The sequence below is a fragment of the Cavia porcellus genome, unplaced genomic scaffold, assembly GCF_034190915.1.
Source record: "Cavia porcellus strain 051 isolate PalLab524CR breed Dunkin Hartley unplaced genomic scaffold, mCavPor4.1 scaffold_19, whole genome shotgun sequence".
NCBI lineage: Eukaryota > Metazoa > Chordata > Mammalia > Rodentia > Caviidae > Cavia > Cavia porcellus.
The window spans coordinates 24,196,551-24,214,622 of NW_026947502.1; the positions used below are offsets into that span (position 1 = coordinate 24,196,551).

Sequence of the window (18,072 nt, forward strand, 5' to 3'; positions counted from 1 at the left end):
AAGCCATGAATAAAAATTAAATTAACCTGAAAGAGTGAAACCACATCCTAACCTCTTTATAATGACAATGTTGGGGATCCAGCCTGTCACAGTGACACAGCAGAGTACTTCCAGGAAAGGCTTACGTTGGGCCTTTGGGTTTCCCTTTGCTCGACTTCATCCATCTTTGAAACTTTGTTTCAGCTCCCTCACATAAATTGGGGTTGCTACCCACCCTTCTTCTCCATTATAAAGATTAAATGGGATTATGATGCTACTGATGACAACCAAGTGACAAGAAGATTATTGCTAACAGTTATTGAGCATACGTCACGTGCCAAGCCATGATTTCCCATTAACTCCTTACAGTGCCACTTTAAAAGTAGGTGGGATTTAATTTGCATTTAATAAGTGGGAACACAGAGCATCTGAAGATTGTATAAACTCCCCCAGAGTCACATGTCTGGGAAAACATGGTGAAACAAGACTCAGCCAAGTCTCTCCAGTGCCAAAGCCTGTGGTCATAGCCACGCCTGAGCACAGCACCTGTGCTGGTGGTGTCCTTAGCTCTCTAGCCACCCTGAAGGGCTCAGGCACTGCATGGCATCATATGACTCTGCTCCTTCTCTGACACCCTGCAATTTTGTCTCTTGGCAGGCTTTTTTTTGTGACCTCAAGACAAGTGCTTATTTACCCCCATCTACTTCTTCGCTCCAAAGAAAAGTTCATCTCATGAGGAGGAATGGTGCCAGCATTTTCCAATGAACCACTCAGACAGGAAAAAAATACTGATTTTTCTCCCCTAAATCTGCTTTCTAGCAGCTTTCTGCAGTAATAACAATAACATTAGCAGTGATAATATGTTGAGCTAGCTCACTGCACACTCAAACTCATACATCTCTCTAGTGCTTTACATATAAAATCCCTTTCTGCTCCTCCTCACCCCTCCAAGCTGCAGGTGCTATGGTAACACCCATTGCATTGAGAAGGGGGGACAAATGATTGCCAGAAGGACCAAACCATCCTGCCACCTGCTTTGTAAATGGTTATACTGAAACACAGCCATGCCAAATTCTTTATTGTCTAAGCCTGCTTTTGTGTAGCAGAGTCAAGTTACTGTGACGGAGACCATCTTGTCCACAAAGCCTTGAATAGTCACTAACTGATAGGAAATATTTGCCAGTCACGACCCTAAGATGAATAAAGACCTCTCCCCCTTACCCTACATGGTGGGGAGAAAGGATGAGGGGATTAAATATAGCATAGGCTGCTCCTACAGTTCCTCAGCTCTGTCACTTTCTGCTCTAGACTCATCACAGAAAACATCCCAAAGTATGATAGCTCTTAAAATTTGACCTTGAACTGTAATTAACACAAATAAAGTGCATGCCAAGTTCTGTCCTCTAAGGGGGATGGTTCATTTGCAGACTAGTAGCCCAGATCCTGATGAGATAGCTGCCCACCAGAGCTCTGTCCTTAACTATGTTTCTTCCATTCTTTCTGGAAACCTCTGCTTTAGTTGAACTGTACTCCTCATTTTTCTCCACCTTCCCAGTTCTATACCTCTGCTCATACTATTTCCCTCGCCCAGCTAGAACGCCCTTCCTTTTCATATCTATCAAAGCCCTACTCATCTTTCCAGTCTGGTTACCTCTTGCAATAAGTCTTCCCACAACTGTGGGAGCTCTCAGATAATTCCTTCACATGTGTGCTGTGTCAGCACAAGCCTTCTGTTCCTTCCCTTACTCTTACTGCATAAAAGTCAGGAGCCAGTGGGATCAGGGATGAGATGTGAACCTGAGGCAAAATGAGTCGGTTGCCTGCATTTTATCACCTAACAATTCCAACTCAACTGGGCACCATCATTTATGCACTGGAAAGAGCCTGCCCAGTGGTCTCTACCATTCATCTGAGACCCTAGACAGGTCATTACATTCTCAGAGTCTCTACTTCTTTATCTGTAATAATAGCCAATGCTTACTGAAGTCTGTGCCAAGTGAGGCCTGGCTGCTTATCGTGGATTATCACATTAAAGGTGATGCCAGACTTCCCAGCCTTGAAGGATATTATGAAGACTGAATGTGAAGAGATTGAGATAGGAACCAGGCATCTTCAAGGTCTCCTTTGACCTCACTGACCTTTGCCAGTGACCCCCCTCTTTACCCCCTCCCCGGGTACCAGTTTCCTTTCTAAATGCTAAGGGAAGAGAGTTGAGTTTCATAATTTGGGTGGACTCCTCAGGGTGTGGGATTAAAAAAGTACAGGCCACTTTGAATCACAGTCATATCAAAAAGACTTTCAAGAAAATATGCAGAATAAACAAAAACCACCCCATCCCAGGGAACAGTGCTTCTTGACATTGACTCTGTGGTCACAAAACATCTTCTGGCTTCAATGCAGAAAGGTTTGGTGGAACTATACAAGGTTTCTTGCTTTGTGGTCACTTACTAATCTGATCTCTGACCATTATCATTGTCACCAGTCTTGACGCGCTAGCATTTGCTTCATGTCTTGTGGTCATTGCAGGTAACAAAATTCCAGTTGAAACTCCAGTTTATTTCAGCTGATGTGTGTGTGTGTGTACATATATACATAAATTCACACAAATCAAAAAACCTCAGATATGTCTGAATCCAGAGACAAGAACCATATTAGATCTCACTTCCGCTCCATCAGTTTCTCTCTGCTCGCCTCTCTATTGATGTTATTCCCAAGGACCCTCTTTCATTATGGTCATCTTCAGCACCCCTCAGCTTACAGCCTCCCATTTTGCAGAAAGCATAAAGACACTTGTTTCTAAGCATTTCAGCAAAGCTTCAGATTAGATTCTCACTGGACTGGCCTGCACTGTTCTTATCCCACGCTGTGGGAAATGAATATGCTGATTAGGGGCCAGGCCTCTGTCTGGTGTCCACACTTGGTAATAGGGAAGCATATTCACCCCACTTGAGCCCCACTGACTGACATTAGGGTTAGCGAGCTTGCCATAGAGAGGAGAAAGGAATACCAGGCAGGCAGAAATGCCGGTTGTCGGTGAAAACTTGCCATTACCTTCAGATGCAGTGTTCTGTCCCATACCTCTTGGCCTCTGCACATGCTCAGAGCTCCCTTTCCTTTTCCATCACCCTGAAAACTCTATTTGATTTTGCAAAACAAGCTCAAATGACATACCTGATCTGTAAGAATCTCAATATTTCTCTCTCTCTTGTTTCTCTCTGTTTCTGTCTCTGCCCCTCTCTCTCTCTCTCTCTCTCTCTCTCTCTCTCTCTCTCTCTCTGTGTGTGTGTGTGTGTGTGTGTGTGTGTGTGTGTGTGTGTGCATACATGTGTCTTTGTCTCTTTCTGCCTCTCTTCTCCCCATCTCTCTGCACCTTCTGGGCATTTCTGAAATGCCAAAGAATGTCCTGGGCCCTTCACATTCCCAGATCTCAGCACTAATCCTAGGAGATAATAAGACACCTACTAAAGCTTTTGCTAGAGCAATGAATTGACTAATGTGGACATTCAGCCTTCTAATGTTGATTTTCATCTCCTTCTTCAGTTTGAAAATGAAATCATCCTGAAGCTGGACCATGAGGTGGAAGGGGGCCGAGGGGATGAACATTACATGCAGCTCCTGGAATCAATGTAAGTTCTGTGCCCCGGTGCATAATCCTCCAACCCCTCCAACATGTGCCCTCCCCTGAGACCTTTGTAGAGGCTCGTGGTATGGGAGAATCTCCTTCTTTTGGGATGTTATTTCTCTGATATTCATGGAGCAGACCAGATAAAAAGAAATTTGCCTGCGTTTGAAAGGAGGAAGTAACCTGCCAATGCCCAAATGTCCACTTCATGTCTTAACCATTTGATAATTATTCCAAATACTGATTATAACCAGCATTTATAGGCCACATGCATTGAATGGTACTGTGCTACACTCTGTACCTGTGGTCAGATTTACTCTTTTGGCCCAGTATCATAGAGGGGACTCCAAAGGCTCAGAGAGGTCAGTATGCTTTCCACAGAAGGTTAGAAAAGCCAGTGGACAGGACAAGCTGGGACCTGAACCAGCCTTTGTGTGATTCTAGTGCCCAGCCCTAGAGCAGGGAGAGAGACAGTGACCAAGACCATTTGAGTCAAGACAGAGTTTTCCTTAAACAGCTTTATTGAGATAAAATTCACATACCATACAGTCTACCTAAAGTATACCTAATTCACTGACTTCTTAGTAAGTGTATACTCACAGAGCTATGCAATCATCCTAACAGTCAATCTGAGAACATTTTCATTACTCTCTAAATTAAACTGTATCCTCAGCCACTCACCTCCCCACATACCCTGTCCCATCTGCCCTCGCCCTGTGCAACCATTTCTCAGCTTTCTGTCTCTGTGGAGTTGCATACTCTGGGTATTTTATATAAATAGAAGCTTGCAACATATGGAACATACGGATCTTTGTGAAAATTTTCTTTTCAAGTAACATGATATTTTCAAGGTTTATACATGTAGCATGTACCAGTACTTTATTTTTTATTTATGTTTAATTTTTAAATTAGTACATATTTGCCATACATGAAAAATACGTTCATGGTGAGGGATATATATAATTATATATTTATATGTAGTTATAAATATTATGTATAATCTTAATTCTTTTTAATACCCCCTTCCCTCTTCCTCCATCCCCAGAAGCCCTTCATTTTTATTTTTTGCAAGTCATTCTGTTAGGCCAGTTTTATACATTTTTTTTCATTTTTAAATTAAGCCCATTGGTGCAATTTAAATATACATAATGATCACATTAATCATAGGAAATTTGTATCTGTACATGATATATTTTGACTCCTCTTTTTTTCTCCACTCTCCTTCCTCTTCAGTCCTTCCAAGCTTTGTTTCTATTTTATTTTTTCTCATTATATTCTTCTCCCTTCCTTCCTTTCTCCCTCCCACTCCAAAGTTCCCCTTCACTTTTGAATAATTTCTTCCTATTTCACAATATCTATTATACATTTTGACCTTCATTTATACTTTCATTTTCTCACATCAGAGAGACAATGCAATATTTACACATGGATGTCCAATTTATTTCACTTAAGAGTATGGTCTCAGGGTGCATCCATTTACCTAGAAATGTTTCAAGTTTATCTTTATTGGTGCGTAATAGTACTCCATTGAATTAAAAAGGAAAACATCTTCTTTATCCATTCATTGGGGATAGGTAGAGTTCTAGGTCTATATAGGTAAAGACTTTATGAACAAAACCCCAATTGCATGGGAAATATACAAAGAACTGACAATTGGGGTCTCATCTTATTAAAAAACCTTTGAACAGCAAAAGAAATCACCAAAAGTCAATCTATGGAGTGGGAAAAAATTTTAACTAGTTTTTCCTCAGACAAAGGACTAACATTTAGAACATATAAAGAATTGGAGAAAAACAGACTGCGCCCCATTTAAATATCCAGTTCAAAAATGGGTATCTGAAATGAGTACATACTTCTCAGATGAAGTACAAATAGCAAATAAATATACAAAAATATGTTCATCACTTGTCATTCAAAAGATGAAAAGTAAAACAATGCTGAGATTTGTTCTCACTCCAGAAAAAATGGCTATTACCAAGAACTCAACCAATAACAAATGCTGGTGGGGTTTTGGGGAAAAAAGAACCCTTCCCCACTATTGGTGGGAGTGCAGAGTGGTGCAACCACTGTGGAAATCAGTGTGGAGATTCCTCAAAAAGCTAGAATTAGAAGTCTCATTTAATTCAGCTATTTGCCTTCTTGGTATCTTCCCAGAAAAATTAAAAGCATCATACCACAGTGATCTATGCATACCCATGTTTATAACAAAACATTTGTAGTAGCTGTAGTATCTGATTGAATATTTTGAGCATTCAATCTGAAGTGGCACAGAAAAAATGAGAGAGATAACAAGGAGAAAAAGGATGAGGCCCTTTAATGTGGACATGGGAGAGCTTCATGGGGCAGGGGGTACAGAGGCTTTCAAATAAGAATAAAGTAGTATGTAGTAGTATTTTTAATCAGTCTTGGTTAGGGGAGGAGTTTGGGAGGTGGGCAAGATGACATATTAAAACTGCTGATTTGAAGGAGCATCTGCCTGTGTAAAGCAGGAGACAAAGATTTACTGGGGGCTGGAGGTGGGGGCTTGGGTGGTTGTGAAGTCTTGGGATTGGAGAGGGCTTGGTGCATGTGCAAAGGGAGCGGGAGGTTTATCTCTGGAATGAGAAGGAGAAGATAGAAGTTACTTTTGGACAGATAAATTGTTTCTCTGGGTCCAGTACCAAGCTGGGCAGATGTCATGTTGCAGATAGTAAGCCCCAGGCTAGTAGAACCTATCATTATCTTGGAAACAACCCCTTCATTTTTATTCCCAAACAATAATCCACTGTCTGTTCACTAATTTTCTCTCTTCAGTACTTAGTTGTTGAATATTTAGGCTGTTTTAGTGGGTTTTGGCTGTGAGCATGCATGCATGCACAAGTTTTTGTGTAGATGTATGCTTACATTTCTCATGCTTATATTCCTAAGGATGCAATCGCTGGGTCATGTGGCAATATAAATACAGAGAGAGTCAACCTTTTGACAAACTACCAGACTGTTTTCTAAAGTGGCAGGGACATATACATCCCCACTGGCAATCTAGGCAGGCTCTGATTTTCCCACACCCTTATTAACACTTGTTAACATCTGTCTTATTGATTATAGCTATACTAGGGATGTGAAGTGATAGCCCATTGTGGTTTCGATTTGCATTTCTGCGACTGCTGATGGTGTTGAGCATCTTTTCCTCTGCTTATTGGCCATTTGTATATCTTTGGAGAAAGACACTGCATTTTAATCCTAGCATCCCTGCTTTGCAGCTTCATGACTTTGGGCAAATCACACAGCCTCTCTGGGCCTCAATATCCCCATTTCAAAGTGGTAATAATAAGCTCCTGTGGTTATTTTGAAGACTGGGTAATTATAAAGCATCTGGCACACAGCAGGTACATGCTTAATAAATATACTTCAGTCCCTCGGCCTGACTCCCAGTTTCTGTCTTTGGCAGCCTGATAATTGCCCCCCTGCCCAGAAAAGGACTCTTCCCAAGGGCTAGGATTGTGGCCAGGCACCCCAAATTTCCCTCTAACATTCTCTGATTTTCAAGATATTCTGTTACAACTCTGATGTAGGATTTTTTTCCCAGTCTTTTAAAAATGTTTAATAACAAAAGCAAAAGAAAGGCTGTTATCTGAGCCCCGAGAGCTCCCCACCCTGCCCAGCCCATCAGATCTCTGTGGCAGAATGGAGTCCAGGCATCCTGGTGTCAGCTGGCCCTACCTCTGGTCTTTCCTGTCTCTGTGCACTGTTCTTTTAGACACTTGAAATGTAAACTTATATGCACCAGAAAGAGAAACCACTGTCAGTCTCTCCAGTGAATATTGAAACTGATCATCCATGGACAGAAACAATGTTTTGCCAGAGTCAGTGTTTACTTTAAAGTTCTACAAAGGAAAATCTAAATATTGACCAGAAGTGGAACCCTGTATGGCACTGGCAATTTCCATTTTTATAAGCGGATGGGACTCTGTGGTAGTCTTCAGATTATCAGCAGGGTTTTCAAATCCTTCCTCATCCTTATTTATAAAAGGAATCTTTAGAGGTCAAGGAAATTAAAGACAGCTCATTATTTTCCTCCTAAAATAGAGGCACGAATGCTCCTTATACAAAACTAATCAAGCCCAACCCAGGCAATTAGGACCTCTTTCGAATATCTACTGGGTTCCAGCTCCTACCCCTTTCTTTGACCTCTCTGAGCCTCCGTTTCCCTCTCTGACACAAGGGATAAAACTATGGTCAGTTTTTGTTTGGATCAGATGAGTAATTTTGTAAAATGCTGAGCATGGGCTCATTCTTTTTCCTTCTCTTAGTTTTATTTCATTGGCATAGTTTCTGATACTAATAGGTAGTGTAGATGTAATAACTGTTATTGTTATTCGCTAGGAAGCTTTGTACTTATTGGAAGTCAAGATCCTACCCATTTTTCTCTCCAGGGCCAATAATCTCAGTTCATCCCACCCTTCCTCCAAGCTCCTCAGCTCACCTAAGAGCCCACTCTCATTAACCCAAATCTGACTTAAATTATGAGTCCCATAAAGGATGGACCAAGAAGATGCTTGTGTTCCATGTAGTAAGGGGATTGGAAGGCTGAAAAAGACTGAGGATGTGTATTGTGGACCTGGATCCCACCCAAACCAGTTCACTAGGAAGAGGAGCTGTCCCCTAATTGGTACTCTGCTCATAATTTTTAAAGAAATGGATAAAAGTCAGGTCTGTCAATACTGACAGAAGGCAGAGCCAGCTCCTCCCTCTGAAGGCCACTGTGCTGAATGCATGGCACTTCCAGGGAGCGGTCAGCTCCCCTCTGGCACTGCCAGGCCATAGCAGAGGCAGTGGCAAGTGTTTTCCCCTCTTTCCTCTGAATGAGGAATTATCTGCATTATCCCATGTTTGCCACAGCTCATTCTCATTGTCACTGCCATCTCCTATGGGACTCAAAGGAAAGAAACATCTATGTAACCAGCCCCATGGGTCTCTTGCCTCATGAATAATTCATGGATTATAATATTGCCTACTTGGAGACATTTCATAAGTATTAAACAGGATAATCAATGAGACAGGTTAGCACAGTGTGTGGAGCCAGGGAGTACTTAGTAAATGGTACCACCATATACTATGGCTGATTGTTAACTCTTTGCATGTTTTCCCTGCTAGACTTGGGTATACTTGGAGTTCAGGGTCTTCACGGTCTCTAAATTTTTAGTTTCTACAACAGAACATGTGGGAGGGAGGGGATGATTGATGGATGAATAATGAATGAGTGATTTCTAATTAATTGGCACATTATTCTCATCAGTTCCAGACTGTATGAGCAGATTTTTTGGCTTATGCCTAAGGATAGAGAAACAAAAAAGCCAAAACCTTATTCTTCTAAACACTTGCTTCTCAAGTGTAACCCATAGACCCAGCAGTGTTAGCATCTGAGAGCTATGTAACAAAGGAGAAGCTCAGGCACTATCCTAGATGTGGTGAATCAGAATCCATTACAGCAATGCTTTGCAAAATTCTGGATGAAGCCAGAGGATCTTAATCCTGGTTGGACATTGGAATATCCTGGAGAGTTGGAAAAATAAGACAGTGCTGTTTATGTCCCGCCAAAGATTCAAAGGCCATGACCTAAGATGAGCATCGGACTTTGCCAGAGCTTGCCATGTAAATGTGGAGCCAGGCTGAGAACTCCTGGTCTGGCCGAGGTCAGACCTCATGGTGCCTTTTGTCTGGGAAGTTGTGAGCCACAGCAAACTCACAGCATGTCAGTGAGGGGGGAAGCAATCCTAGAAGTGACTGTCCCAGAGAGAGACAGGCGCAGCTGTGGTTAAGCCAGACAGGCCTAAATCACAGGGCCATTTGCTTCTCTCATTGGCAACAGGGGAACAGGTGCTTCTACCAGGGCGAAGATTGATTTGTCTGATCCCAGCCACAGTCTGCAAAGTCGCCGCCTTGCAGCCTGACATGGCTTCTGGGCTGAAATGACTTCCAAAGTCCTTGCTTCCACTATCTTTACCCTTCTAAGAGCTTGTGGGACTTATATGACCACAGGCAAGCGGCTGGAACAATCATGTAACCTGAGTGGTACTTGTCACCCAAGAGAAATGTGCCGCAGGGTCTCTGGGAGAAAATTCCCAAGGTCAGCAGAGACTGCTTTGATTCCCAAGGTCATCACTTAAACTTAGTACTAAGCTGTGCTGGGAAGTCCTTTCAACCTTTCTGAGACTTGATTTCCTCTTGTGTAAAGTAGGTGAAATACTCTTACCTGTCAGAATTACAGTGAAGGTTCCTTAGGTAAAAGAGATACAGTACAGAGTCTGGCACTGAGTGCACGATTAGTAAGAAGTCATCATTCATCACAATTGTAAGCCGTTCACCTCTCCTTTAGTAGCCTGCAGGCCACCTGGGGGAAGACAGCTATTTTCACACTGACGTCTCTCTCCTAGGCCATGCTGTACGTTACGTAACACCTAACAGCTAGTAGGTGCTTTTAAAATGTCATTTTTTAAATTTTCATTTAAATTTCTAAACATTAATGTTGTAATTTTTTTCAAATAGTATACTCAGATTTAAGTAGAAAAATGAAGACTTTCCTCCTCGATTTCTCCAGCTGGGCCCCTTGTCAGAAGCAACCATGCTTAAGCATGTCCGTTTATCCTTCCTGACCTTATGTCATAGGCCACCAGCTGCACTTGTGTAGTGTTTGGTGGTTGCAACATGGATGTAGGAGCCAGGCTGCTGATATTAATCAACTCCATGACCTTGAATAAGTTAGTTGACCTTCCCATGCCTTAGTTTCCCCATTTAGAATCCTACCTCCTTAGGTCTATGATGGGAGATTAATGAGCTAATGTTTATAAAAGGTTTAAAAATAACACTTAAGGCACAAGTTACTATTTTGACTTAAGTGTCTCATTTAACTATATATTTTATAGAACTTTTCATGTCAAAATACATTTCTTTTTAATACTTTTTAATGGCTTCAGATAATTACATTTTGTGAAAATACCCCAATTGATTTAACCACTTCATAATTGATAGACACTTATGATGGTTCCAAGTACTTCATTATTGGATCTGATTTATAAGTACTGTAAATATATCCTGCCATACTTCTCATAATATTTCTGTACAGGGCCAGTGATATAGCTCAGTAGCATAAGTGCCTACATGGTACAAGTACAAGATCCTGAGTTCAATTCCCAGTACTCCCCTCCCCTCAAAAAAGTTCTTCAAAAGAGAATCTCCAAAGTAGAGTTGTTGGCTCAAAGACTGCTTGCATTTATACTGTTGATAATGTTGTGAAAACGGCTATTGAAAAAAGTTGTCCTAATGTACTACAATATGAGTATATGAAAGTAAACATTTTCCCCATACTAGTATGCCCACATTAGAAGCTTTTTTAATTTAATTTTTTTCGCTATTGCAATGGTATAAAAATACTCACTTCAGGAAGTGAGTAAATTCAGGTAAGGATGAATGCGGTGAGCCATCTCGGGGATCAGGGGAGCTTGGATCTGCTGGATTGTTTGGCTTGTGCTCGCCCCTTTCTCCGTGTGGCTATGGCCTTGAACTCACGGCCTTGCTCTGTCCACAGCCTGATGGAGTGTGCTGCAGAGCACCCAATGATTGCCAAGTCTGTGGAAAACTTTGTGAGCCTGGTCAAAGGACTGCTGGAGAAGCTGCTGGATTACCGAGGCGTGATGACAGATGAAAGCAAAGACAACCGCATGAGCTGCACTGTGAACCTGCTGGTGTGTGCTGGGCGGCGGTCCTCACATCCCCGGGGGGCCAGCATCCTGGGAGCAACTTAGTGATGGGTCTCACTCACTTCTTGATAGGGAAGCTTTGCTAGTGACTTTGATATTCAGACAAATGTGAGTTCAAATCCCCGCTCTGGATCTTCTAGTTCCATGACTTGGTGCATTCCTATGACTCAGTTTCCTCATAGATGAAGTAGGAATGATGAGAATCCTGTTTATCACCTAACACTTCCCCAGGGAAGATGAAGGCAGTGCAATTGATTAAGAGAAGGAGCTTTGATGGTGCATGGCCCAGTACTCATCCAATCTTTGATAACTAATAGAATAGAGTAGTCGTGTAGGTGCTCTGAGGTGTTAGCTTGCTTCTGCATTACATGGAGATAATATTAGCCTGCAGTTCATTGCTTTGTGCAGTCCTTGCCCACAGTGAAATGCTCAACATGTGTTAGTTGTCATCTCCCTGTACAAGGAAGTAGCGCTACTAAATAGAATGTACAGAAAACTACTAGGGACCAAGTTAAGCAGAGCATTTAATGCCACACACAAGCTCTTAATCTCTGAATTGTATGAGCTCCCACCAGCCAGCTCCCAAATGCCTCCCTCAGATATTCTGACGTGTTCAGGAGCTGGGACCATGGTGTGTCCTGTCCACCTTAAAATGGCTTAAATGAGGAAAACCAGCCCAAACCCAAGTGACATCTACTACATCACCCCCTGCCATTCTCAGTGCTCCAGGAATACACATCTTGTCCCTGAGCTCTGCTGTGTGCCCTCCTTCATTATGTGGACTCTCTTTTTAGCAGCTAAGGTATTGCCATTGATTTTCCCAAACGCTAAGGGGAGTTTAAAACTCCTGACTTCAGCAGAAAGGAATTCAGTGCTAATAACTCCACCAGCCCCAATTTACATAAAGAGCAGGAAGAAGGGTATTCCAGGAATTGAGCCATTTCTCTAAGGACAGCCAGAAGCTGGGTAGGGTTTAGCAGTCAGAGTAGGGTGAGACAGTGTGCTCATGAGAGGCAGCCCACAGAGAGTTGCAGAACTCAAACTTAGTGTCAGGAGGGGTTCTCAGTGGTGGATGGTAGTGGAAGGGCTGGTGTCAGGTTAGCTGAGGTTCTGTGAAATCACTCCTCTGCGTGCCTCTGAGTATGTCATCTACCCCGTCACCTGCCCCACTCTAAGTTGCATCTGAGTGTTTTTGATTTTTGCAGGGTTTTTGCCCCTGCAGTGGTCTTTAGACTGCATCAGAACCTCCTGGCTGAGTTGATAGGGACTTGTTTTAAAATGTCACAGAATTAGGATCTCTTGTTGGTGAGGCCAAAACACCTCCCATAAGGCGCTGAGCTGGAATACGGACCCAGCTCCCTGGGTATGGCCAAGTTTAAATGTCCTGGCTGTGGAATCCCATAATCCCTTCTGAGAGCTCTGTGCTATCTAGTGTTATGAGAGGGATTCCGGCACTCACTTCCCAGCTCTCTTTTCTGAGACGCAATGGCCCAAGCTTTTAAAGACTCATCCAGCTGCCTTTCACAGTGGACTTTGCCAAAGTAGACCACCCAGTGTTGGCAACCCACATCTCAGCCCAGCAGACAGCTCAAATGCAGATCCTAGTATGTGATGGCTGACACACGTCCTCCAATCCTTTATAATTGGGAAAGTGACTTGAAAGCAGATTCTCCAAAAAGAGGTTATTGCATGCATTCAGCAAAGTAAATTTCTTGCTCGCATCTCGCTCCCCAGATAGTAAACAGCCAGCCATCCCTTTCTTATCTCCTTCACGTCACTCTCTTCCCCTACAGCTCTGCAAAGAAAAGCACTCACCACTGTTTTTCCTCCCCTAACTAGAATTTCTACAAAGATAACAACCGGGAAGAGATGTACATAAGGTAAGACCGTATTTTCTAAAACTCAGACCTGCCGTGATACTCCCCTTGCTCAGTATCCATTGATGGCTCAGCATAGAATTTAACCTCTGCTTCTCGGCTCTGAGGTCCTCTGCGTTCTGATTCCTATAACTGCCCAGATTCTTTCCATTTTCCTATAATCAGCGTCATAAATCCACTTGGAGTTTCCCAGTCTTTATGCTATCCCCCTTTGCCCACTGTCCTTAACCATAAATACTGTGTGCATTGAGATGTGAGTGGTATTTGCATTTCTTGTGCTAACATGAAAAGCCCTGGTTAGTCCAGGCACATAATAAAGGCCACTGGGTAGCCTAATTTTGAAGGAAAAAATACCAAGTTTCATAGTACCTGCTTTTTGGAACATATTGTTATTTTTTTACTCATTACAAAAATAATACTTTTTACCAAAACAAAAAACTCATAAAATATAGGCAGGTAAAAAAAAAAACAAGGAAATAAATTGTCATAATCCATTGTTATTTCTAGATCTTTTTGTGTCTCTGTATACATCAAATTCTATCCATACATTACTTTTTGCAAAAATGGAATTATATTACTCATAATTCATTTTTCATGCTTTTTTACATGACAAGAATTCTGTGTCAGCTGATACTATTTCAACATACTTTTTAATAAAAGTAAACACTTTCCTTTGTGGAATATGCCACCTTAAATATCCAGTCCTCTGTTGTTGAACACTTAGGTTCTTCCTGATCTTGTTCTACAATAAACAGCCCAACAGCAGAATCCATGGACATATATGTTTACAGACATTCTGAAGGAGAGAGGCAGAAGGTTAAGGAACCCAGGGCTTGTAAGTGTTGGCTTATTCCATCACAGTGCAGAGACTTCAAGTCCTAACTCTGACAGTACCAGAGATAACCTTAGATATTTAGTTTAACCTTATTTCATAAGTAGAAACAATGATTTGGAAAAAATTTCCATAGCTTCCTGAACTTCAGTTATTTAGAGCATCATTAGACATGATATGTTGTGCTATCACAAATCTTTGGAGTCTGAAGATTCTGGGGTCTTTATCTTATAATGCTGGTGAGACTGTTATCCTGGGCAGATTATTCTAGTGGTTGGTTGAAGTTTTCCTTTCTTATAATGTTTCCATTCTACCTTCTGTTTTGAGGATTAAATGAGATCCTAAAGATAAAGTGCCTGGCATATGTTCCTCACTCCAACCTCTTGCCTCTCTTTCCTATTTTGGAAGCACAGATGGTGAATCCTAGCCTCCCACAAGTTTGGAGATTTGGGGCTTGTAGTAATCTAGGAAAGCCATATTTGCCCAAACCAGACACTGCAAGCATAAGCGTAGTCTGAAAACCTGTTCTATTTGGCAGACACAGTATTTTAAAACATTTTTAAACTTGGTTGCCAATTTTTTAATCCAGAGATTTTGCATAAAAATCAATCTCTCTTTCTTAAAAAAAAAAAAACCCACAGGGTGTGGCAACACCAGGCCCTTATTGCACACTGACAACTGTCATCTGAACTGGGTGGTGGTGACTCTTCCAGACATGGCTAGAGCTGTGTGGTCATGAGACTGTCCCTATTCCCCGTGGTACTTCACCCTGCCCACCTTACTCAAGAACCTGCAGATGTCTGGCTCAGTGTCCTGGGGCAAACTCATTAGGTTGTCATCTTCTGGGCTTGGTAGATGATCAAATCTCTAACTAGAGGAGGGAGGGCAGGTTGGCTGATGCCATGAAGGATAGGCAGGAAGAAATAAGGCAGAATGAAGTCATGTATGCTCACAAAAGTATTTCCAAATTATACATTCTATATGGAAGTCCTGTGCAGTTTCATTGATGACTCTGATCAGCAGAACGCTGTCTTGGTCTGGGAGGGAGAATGAAAAGAACATTCCATTCTGATTGAGGCAAAAACTTGATTCTTCCTGTTCCTGGCTCTAGACCTTCTAATGTAAGTCTGGTTTTTCTCATTGTGAAAGTGTGGCCAGGAGGATGTTGATATAATATATGACAATAAAACATTCATTTGACATTAGATGGATGAATGGATGGATGGATGGATGAGTGAGTGTGTGGGTGGGTGGGCAGATGGACGGATAGAAGGATGGATGGATGAATGGATGAGTGGTGAATGAGTGAATGAGTGGCTGGCTGGGTGGGTGGGTGGCTGGCTGGCTGGCTGGCTGGATGGATGGATAGATGAGTGGATGAGTAAGTGGGTTAGTGGGTGGGTGGGTGGCTGGATGGATGGATGGATGGATAGATGAGTGGATGAGTAAGTGGGTGGGTGGGTGGGTGGGTGGGTGGCTGGCTGGATGGATGGATAGATGAGTGGATGAGTAAGTGGGTTAGTGGGTAGGTGGGTGGGTGGGTGGATGGATGGATCTGCCTGGGATGCTTCACCATTCATCCCCTCCCTCTCAGAGCCCAGTTCATCTATCAGGTTGGAACCATTTCTGAAAGTTCCTTATTCCATCGACCTCTCCTTCACAATACTTATCACAGCTACATTTCTGTAACTATTCATTTGATGATTTTTTTTCCTGTCTCTTTAAATTGTAAACCCCAAACCCAAAGCATAGGGCCTAATTTGGTCACCATGTACTTCTACTGCCTGGCATAACCTGAGTGCTCAACACCCGGGATGAACCAAGGTCACTAGGGTCCCCTGGTTCACTGGTTATCAAATAACCTCTAGGTGGCTTTTCTTGTCCTCCAAATTCTTGAAAGTCCCTATTCTCATGTCAGATAATCAACCTTTGGCCCACTGTTCACATTTATGTGGCCAGGGACACTGGGCATCAGCTCTGTGCAGAAATCCTTTCCTGTAACTGGAACTTAACCTGAGGGTCAGGCCTGAGCCCATTCTGCACAGGGGGAGAAAGTGGGTCAGGGCAAAACCCTGCCACCATGGGGCAGCACTCTCCTCCCACAGGAAAGCTCAGGCCTGTTACCCTCACCAGCTTGCCAAGAGCTGGGTTTAAATAAATGATCCTCCTGATAGGCAAATCACCAAAGCATTGATTCTTTGGCTCTGGAGTCTGTCTGCAGCAGAGGCAAGAGTGAATGTTCTGTGGAACCTGGTTCACCACAGTAATAGATAACAGATGCCATTGCTTTGTTGCCAGCATCAGTCTAATCCCTTTCAGTGGGTATCACCCTTTATACACAGCACTTCTAGCTGCCACTAATGGAGCCCTCTTTATAGGACATGGTCTGCTTGTTCATTTATATGCTGAGAAAATCCACAGGTAGATTCTATGACTGTTGCCATTTTGCAGATGAACTAACTAAGGCAGAGAGCAGCAAATTCACTGCACATCAACATCAATTGTGGATCAATTAATAATTTACTGAAGTTCTTTTTGTTTCTGTTTCCCTTTTCAATTGAATTGTCATTCCAGAGCTCAGAAGTAGAATGCCACTTTATAAAGGGACAGAAAAGGTGAATGTCATTGTGGTTGAAATAGTGGATTTTCCTGTAGACAAATCAAAGGTTTCATATGAATAACCATTGTCCGTCCCCTCACCTGCTTCCTTTTGTGCCTTCCTTATGCTGAAGAGAGGCTACGAGCTACTCTTTAGAGTTATGGTGACTTGCTCTTGCTCCTGGAATCACAGTGAATAAGAGTGCAGGTCATACCCAGCTTTTCTGTTTATTAGCAGATGACTTCTGATGCCTTACCTATCTCATCTTCCTTTATTTCTCTTCCTTGTCACATTGCATTGTCCAGACTCTTCAGTACCAAGTTAAATCCTGCCCAGGTTGGGCCCTAACTTCTGTAGGCAAATGGTTTCTTTTTCCTTTGCAAAATGGGAATCTTCAGTGGGTCTATTTGACAAGATTGCCATGAAAATGAAATGACCTAGGACAGTGATAGCAAACCTTTTAGAGCTCTCAGTGACACAAACAACCTGCCACAGCACATGTGCCACAGGTTCGCCACCACTGATCTAGACCATTCCAAACACTCAACGCTGTTCCTGGAACCTACAAAGTGCCCAGCAAATGCTAGATGCTATCATTATTCTCCAAACAGAGGGCTCCTTTGTGACCTGGAGAAATGCCCCGCTGTTCAGTCCAGCATCTGCACCTGGTGGCTCAGTATATTTTCCCCTAAACAGGTACCTGTACAAACTCCGGGATCTTCACCTGGACTGTGACAATTACACAGAGGCTGCCTACACGCTTCTGCTGCACACCTGGCTCCTCAAGGTACCATCTCTTTGGGTGGAAAAGATCCTCAGAGAGCCCCTGGGCATCCTCACAGTACGCTGAAGAGTTGACAAAAGGAAAAGAGAAAACATCAGCCAAATGGATTTTGTTGTGCTCAGTAGACTAAAAACTTGACCTGCCTGAATGCTTTTCTGCTCTACTTCACCTAGTCACATAAGGTTTTGGGTGACCTTTACATTTAGCAAAAATAAACCCTGAGATATGATTTGCAGTGTTACACAGAATCCGAACTGTTATCAACAATAAATCATTAGCATGCCCAGTGAGCTGCCTGGCTTCCCTTGGAAACTTTGCTACAGCTGGACAAAGCCTGAATGATCTCCTTGGCTTTTGAAGAGCTGGGATCATGTCTTATCAGGGTTTAGAGAAAATCCCTACCGACTACACACCATGAGCCAATGGAGAGTCACATAAGCACAACATAGCAAAACTCAACACATTTCACAAATGGAAATTGTAAGCTAACATCTGACCACAAACACCCAATGTCACAGGGACACGACAGCAGAGGGTGTTTGCAGAGCATCATCTACACCTTGTCAGTGCATTTCTGACACCCCTGTCTCACTTGTTTGTTCTGGGACATTGGAGGTGCTGGAGGGCAGCTGCCATACTTCCT

The 18,072-nt window shown here is 42.6% G+C and overlaps 1 protein-coding gene across 1 annotated transcript in view; it reads left to right on the plus strand.

Annotated features, from left to right (window-relative positions):
• Dock2 (dedicator of cytokinesis 2) overlaps nucleotides 1–18,072 on the plus strand; it is a 410,327-nt gene that overhangs the window by 350,297 nt on the left and 41,958 nt on the right. Inside the window, exons 34-37 of the mRNA XM_003473329.5 lie at nucleotides 3,520–3,605; nucleotides 11,166–11,322; nucleotides 13,177–13,217; nucleotides 17,342–17,432. Of these exons, the coding sequence (XP_003473377.3) occupies nucleotides 3,520–3,605; nucleotides 11,166–11,322; nucleotides 13,177–13,217; nucleotides 17,342–17,432 (375 nt within the window). The remainder of the gene's footprint in view (nucleotides 1–3,519; nucleotides 3,606–11,165; nucleotides 11,323–13,176; nucleotides 13,218–17,341; nucleotides 17,433–18,072) is intronic.